General features: G+C 40.4%; 1 protein-coding gene across 1 annotated transcript; it reads left to right on the plus strand.

Annotated features, from left to right (window-relative positions):
• Window positions 1–2,152: 2,152 nt before the first annotated feature.
• Window positions 2,153–4,652, plus strand: LOC129722354 (multiple epidermal growth factor-like domains protein 10). Its single transcript, XM_055675733.1, has 4 exons — window positions 2,153–2,267; window positions 2,334–2,454; window positions 2,524–4,366; window positions 4,439–4,652. The coding sequence occupies exons 1-4, from the start codon at window positions 2,179–2,181 to the stop codon at window positions 4,507–4,509; spliced, it is 2,124 nt and encodes a 707-aa protein (XP_055531708.1). The 5' UTR covers window positions 2,153–2,178; the 3' UTR covers window positions 4,510–4,652.
• Window positions 4,653–6,514: the final 1,862 nt, after the last annotated feature.

Below are 6,514 nucleotides of genomic sequence, written 5' to 3' on the forward strand. Positions count from 1 at the left end.
GTGATGTCTTGGCGAGCCGTGACCTATCCTGTCCCTTATATACGTTTTCCTGAAATCCATCCTCGCCCCAGTTTAGTCCTACCCCCTTCCGCCTGCATCCAGCCTAACGACAAGAACACGTTAAGACCCCGGATCCGGAAACAGCAATCAGACCCGCACGATACTCTCAAGGCCCGAGGGAGACAACCCAATATGCCAGTCCGTAATATCTTGGCCCAGCAGCGGAACATGTGCTTACCTATGGCAATGAAAACCATCATACAGTAAACCAGTGCTTTTAATGCAAAATATTATAGCTTTAAGTTACATTTAGTTTCAGCTCGTAGTCGGCAGCGAGGATAAAAAATTTGCTTTTAGTTATTAAGATACTTTAGAAAGTAAGCTACCAGATATAATTGGCGCCGTTAAACATTAAATTGTATTTGTGCCGTGTCAAATAAATTATAGATGAACAAAAAAAAAAGTGTTTTCGCAAGTCAATCGGTTGAATTTATTGGATTCGTATTAACCCCCAGCGGATGGCAGATTGAAGAGGAGAAACTAGGTGCGATAAGAAACTTCAGCAGACCCGAAAGCTGCTCCGAGGTTAAAAGCTTTTTGGGGTTAGTTACTTATATTGATAAATTTATTTTCGATCGTGCTACCAAAACAGAGCGACTTCGTCTGTTAGCTAATTCAGATATATTTTATTGGTCTTCTGAGGAAGAAAATGAATTTACAAGTTTGAAGAACGAAACTGTAAACGTAATCAAAACTTAGGGATACTTTAGCGCTAACAACAGGACTGAATTGTTCGTGAACGCCTCCTCAACAGGACTAGGGTCAGTTTTGATCCAGTTTAACAGAGAAAATGTTCCACGTATAATTGCATGCGCATCTGAATCATTAACGGCGACGGAACAGAAATACCCACACACGTACAAAGAGGCACTTGCGGTAGTCTGGGATGTCGGAAGATTTTCGTTTTATTTAACAGGCATCACTTTCGTTATCAGAACAGATGCTGAAGCCAATGAATTCATTTTCCAGAGCGAGCACCGTATCGGAAAAAGAACCGTTTCGCACTTCGCCTTCAACCATACGATTTTATAATGAAAAGAATAGTTGGCTCAGAAAATATTGCGGATGCTGTATCCAGGCTGATTGGAGCATCTCAAGAAGCGACACCATTCGATGATGATGAGGAAGGACATTTTTTGTTTTCATTAGACGCGGGATGCATGGATATTACACTAGAAGAAATTGATTCGCAATCGGAGCAAGATGAAGAACTTCAGAGGCTGAAGATCTTTCTGGATTGTAAGAAATGGCCTCGCGACTTGTACAAATACGAAGCTCAGAAGCAAGCATTGCACAGCTTAGGATACTTGATCTTCAAAACTGATAAAATCATATTGCCAAAACTCCTACGCTTGAAAGCCTTAACGTCTGCTCATGCAGGACACATTGATGAGGTAGCAATGAAGAGAATAATGAGATAGTTTTTTGGTGCACTGGAATGGACAGGACAGGACTGTATATGACATGATTTTCGACAATATGATTTGAATGGTGCCTATTTTCCGAAAATGGAAGTTCCCCAAAAAGAAAGCTCCTTTTTCATAATTAGTTTAGTTTATTAATAGAATTTGACTGAACTATGAAGTTTTCGATTGCATAGCATGTATTTTATTACCTAAATCTTCTCTCGGGATAGTTCGAAAGATCTTTGAGCTTTGTTCTCCGAATTTGTCTCCAATTATCGCCTGGGAGTGCATAATAGAATGTATGGGATCGCATCGCTAGCTTATAATTTGTTTGTTACAAAAAAAACTGATTCTGCAGTCAGTGCCGAAGTTAAGTTCTGAATTGTGAGAGTTAAATCCGATTCAATGGCCTGCGTCGTGTCAGAATATCTGTGATTATGCTTAGAACTGTGAATCAGTGAAAGTGTCCCGAAGCCAATACTAGATATGCTGCTTTTAGCGAGCATTTTTCTCTACTTATGATAAGCTCATCAATTACATTTACAGCTGAGAAGCTGTTATCGGGTGAAATTTCTTCTCTTCAAGCACTGATGTATTGTGGCATCATATGCTTTGATACATATTGCATACTTATAAATATCCCAGAAAGTAGTACAAGGACTGCTGAATCATTATCCACGGTCAGTTTCAGTTGTACATTAGAACGGTCAAGATGCAGTTTTCCGACTTGTGGTTGTTTGTACTGGCTTCGCTTTTCCTACCAAAATCCATTCTTAGTCAGTATTGCTATGTGCAAATAAAGTGAGCAACTATTTTATTTGTAGTATTAGAGCTTTGATTAGAAATTATTTCTTAAATTTCTTCTAGGAATCCAATTGTTAGGACCAGCACCGTGCAAAAGAGCAAAGTAGAAACGTGCACATACCAATGCAGTTGGAGGTCGTATTCAAAAAATGTTTACGCATACTACACACAAAACATTTGCAACGTAAAAACAAATTGAATTTCGTCATACTGTAAGAATCATTGAAATTAACTTTGGCCGTTTTTGTTTCAGTTGGACTATGAAATAGAAACAGAGGTGGGTTGTTGTGATGGTTACTATAAAAATGGTACGAACTGCATCCCGGTGTGTGCTAGTGGCTGCAAGAATGGTTATTGTTCGGCACCGGATTTTTGTACGTGTAATCCAGGATACCGTGACGAGAATGGACACTGCGTTCCTGAGTGTACAAATTGCTCCAATGGCAGGTGCGTTGCACCGGATCAATGCATGTGTGATGCCGGATACGTGAAGAGCAACAACGATCGATGTGTTCCGCAATGTGATCAAGCTTGTGTCAACGCCGATTGTCGGGCACCAGGAGAGTGCATTTGCATTGAGGGTTTTCAAAAAACAGATGACTCACATGTTTGCAATGCTGTTTGTCAACCGCCTTGTGAGAATGGCGCCTGCGTGGGAGTAGATCAGTGTGCTTGTTGGAATGGTTATCAACCGTCTGAATCAAGCTCACATATTTGTGAAGCATCTTGCGATCCAGAGTTTATTAATATAACCAACGGAGCCTGCATAGCAACGAATATTCTGCGCTGTGATGAAAGCTACTCTCTGCAAGTATCTGATGGTTATAAACTAAGCTGTGGTTCCAAATGTGTTCCGGCGTGTATCAATGGTAGCTGCACGGCTGAAGGCATCTGCCGATGCGATCCAGGTTATAAACTAGTGGCTGGAAGTATCCATGCATGTGAACCTGTCTGTGAGCCAGCGTGCCAACACGCAGACTGTATTGCTCCGAATCAGTGCGCGTGTGAAGCCGGTTATCGGAAAACTATCGAAGAGCCTGAAACTTGCGCATTCTTTTGTAATCCATTGGTTGTTGATTGTTCGCTCGGTAACTGCACCGACGTGGACGAATGTGAATGCCCGGAAGGATTCGAACTAGTGGAAGGTTCAGACGAAATACTACGATGTACTCCAATGTGTGATCCTCCTTGCATTAATGGAAACTGCGTTGATGTTGATTTTTGCGAATGTCTACCTGGTTTTGAATCGTCTAATAGATCGTTTTGTGATCCAGTATGTGGGGAGGAATGTCAGAATGCGTTCTGCTCTGGACCAAATGTTTGCACGTGTCTGGACGGGTTTCAATCGATCAACGAAACCGACTGCATCCCATTTTGCGATTCGAAGTTCGTGAACTGCACCAACGGACTTTGCATTCATCCGAATGTTTGCGAATGTGACGATGGCTATCGTCTTGCTGATCATGGAGGAATTTTTCACTGCGAACCAGTTTGCACGGAGCTTCCTGCAAACCGTATCTGTGTTGCTCCAGGGGAAACACGCTGTCTGGATGGACACGAGGCCGATAGCGATGGGCATTGCGCTCCAGTTTGCGATCAGGACTGTGCTAATGGAACCTGCAGTTCACCGAACTTCTGTCAGTGTCATACGGGATTCGCAGTTGATGAAAGTGGTTCCTGTAGTAGTTCGATTTGTGAGATGAATTGTACAGAAGAATCTGGCATTTGTAGCGATCTGTTGTGCATCTGCAACCTCGGTTATAATAACACTGAAAGTAATTACTACTGTTCACCGATTTGCGAGAACTGTGTGAATGGTGAGTGTATGGCTCCAGGGATGTGTGTCTGTCTAAGTGGATTCGAACAGTCCAACAGTTCGAATATTTGTGAGCCAATATGCAGCAACTGCTCTGCCGAATGCTGTATTGCTCCAGAAACGTGCCATTGCAAGGAAATTGCCAGTGCTGCCAGTGAATATAACGAAAGCACTACAGCTTTGATAGTTTTGCTCTGTACAATCACCGCTTTGTTGGCAGGATTTGTGATTTACAAAATGTTCCGAAAAGCAAAACCCGGACAGTCCTACAAATGCAAATGTAATTTTTTGTTGCTGGCAGAATCCGAACTCGTCATTACACTTATAATTTTTTTTTGTTTTTTATTTTTAGATAATCCCACAACCGATCTTACCACCATCGGAACTGAGGTGGAACAGGATGAGGCCTCAGACCAGCGATGAAGCCAACTTGAATAAATAATTCCGGTGTTAAATTTTTGTTAATTTGTACCACATATAAAATTGATTGTGGCAAAATCGGTTAGGAGCAAATATTATTACCAGTTAGCTGATTAAAAGCTCATTTGTGAAACCACTTTGATCGAGACTGTTTCAATAATTAAGCCCGGATGTGCTTTAATTGAGAGGACTTTCGGAAAAATCATCATATCCCTAGAGGTTGCGGATGGAAGCATCAATCATCCATTCACATGATTGGAGTAAAATCCCAGCCACGACTTGTGGTTTTCCGATCTGTCCGTAAAGTTCCTAATTGCAAATTAAAGTGAAAACGAAAACCCATTTACGGTACCCAATCGAGGACTGGTGTCGTGTCATTTAATTTGAGAATCAATTACGACTTGTCTCCCAAAATGACACATTTTTCTGACTAAAATTTCCTCCAAGCAGTTGTAACTCAGTACTCACCGGAGCTAAAAACAAACAGAAGAAACTGAAATTCAACTTCAACCATTTTACCTGGGTTGAATCCATTTGAATGCATTTAATAATATCAGGATAACACAAATGGAAAAGTTGCTAACCTAATATGAGATCACGGGTTTTCACAATTTAATAGACATTGGCTCAAGTCGATTGCATACCAGCTAGGGGCATTTGCTTGACCTACAGTCGCTTGGGTTTGTGTCTTGGGAGATCGACGACAGGCAGATTGGAGTTAAAATATTAGCTTATTTTCTTCATCCTTTCGACATATTTATATAAATACACTCAAGTCGCGTTTTTGGTGAATTTTCTAGTTGGATATCAGAATTTTTGTGAATACTTCAGAATTTACGCGGTTTTAAATGCGTATTTTCCTGAAAAGTCGGTTCTTAAACAAGCATTAGACGAAGCAAATTGTTGAAGAGGTTGTTTATAAGATACGACCGCAAGGTTAACGTAGAATTACGACAGCCTGTCTTATGTCAATAAATTTTTTGCAATGGCTTGGAAATACACTCGATTAGGGTTAATCAATTTAATGGTGTGAAGCGGTATATTTTTCCGTATACTTTTCGTATATTATTACATGAGTATGAGGGTCACAATTCTGCTGTGATATCAAACTATAATAATTTTTTCAAGACGTTAACTTCTTGTTAGTGGAGTGTTGTGAATTTTCTGAAACGGACTCAGCATCGTGAGCAGTACGTGCCGAACTTTTCTGTTTGAAAGCGGATTTGTTTCGTATATACCGCTTGTCATGCACAGTATCAACAAATCGTAAAAAACATCATACTGCCGTGCATTTGCGGTAGCATCAACCCTCAGTTGTAGTTTATTAATAACTTTGCCAATGCTTTTCCAAATACATTTAGTACCTTGAAAAATGCCGATTGCTACAATTTCAATTTTCATTCAATTATCGCATAAATGCTTCATGATCACATAGCGTGCGATATCCGCTCTGACATAATAAATTTTTCGAACGTTGTGGAACGATATAGCTGGAAAATGAGGTGTGACTTTATCATTTCCAGTTATACCATTCCACAACGTTCGAAAAATTTTATTTCGTATGTCGTAATATTAATGTACGAAAAATACATCTCATTCAGTCTGACCCCGCGTTTATTTTCAGTTCCTACAGATTTTCTCAGTTTCGTGACACGGATGTACAAAAATAATTTCTTGTAGACATTCTGTCGAGCCGGTAAAATCGCTATGAATTTTTATACATTTTACATTTTACATTTTTAAGTACTTCTTGAAGCTTTTTAAAGGGTTCAACTGAAGCGTGTCTAAAGGCGGCACTGGGCACTAGAGGGTTGAGGCAACAAAATAACATGTATTGTGTCATGTTGCGCGGCTTGGAAGAAGAAAATGTTCTCGTCCCCGTGTCGCATGGTAGACATGAGTCACGGTGTCTCTGGTTGAGAAAACTTATCCGAAAAAAATAGTATCTCACTAATACTCGCCGTTCGAAAGCTTAAGGTGTCCCCATTCTTACACCCCTAAACTGAAA

Source organism: Wyeomyia smithii, chromosome 2 (assembly GCF_029784165.1).
Source record: "Wyeomyia smithii strain HCP4-BCI-WySm-NY-G18 chromosome 2, ASM2978416v1, whole genome shotgun sequence".
Taxonomy (NCBI): domain Eukaryota; kingdom Metazoa; phylum Arthropoda; class Insecta; order Diptera; family Culicidae; genus Wyeomyia; species Wyeomyia smithii.

What these genes read in the sequence shown, in the direction of transcription:
- LOC129722354 (XM_055675733.1), top strand. Translation starts at nt 2,179, where the DNA reads ATGCAGTTTTCCGACTTGTGGTTGTTTGTACTGGCTTCGCTTTTCCTA. An exon ending in TATTGCTATGTGCAAATAAA is followed by an intron (nt 2,268 to 2,333) that starts GTGAGCAACTAT and finishes AATTTCTTCTAG; the next exon opens with GAATCCAATTGTTAGGACCA. An exon ending in ACACACAAAACATTTGCAAC is followed by an intron (nt 2,455 to 2,523) that starts GTAAAAACAAAT and finishes TTTTTGTTTCAG; the next exon opens with TTGGACTATGAAATAGAAAC.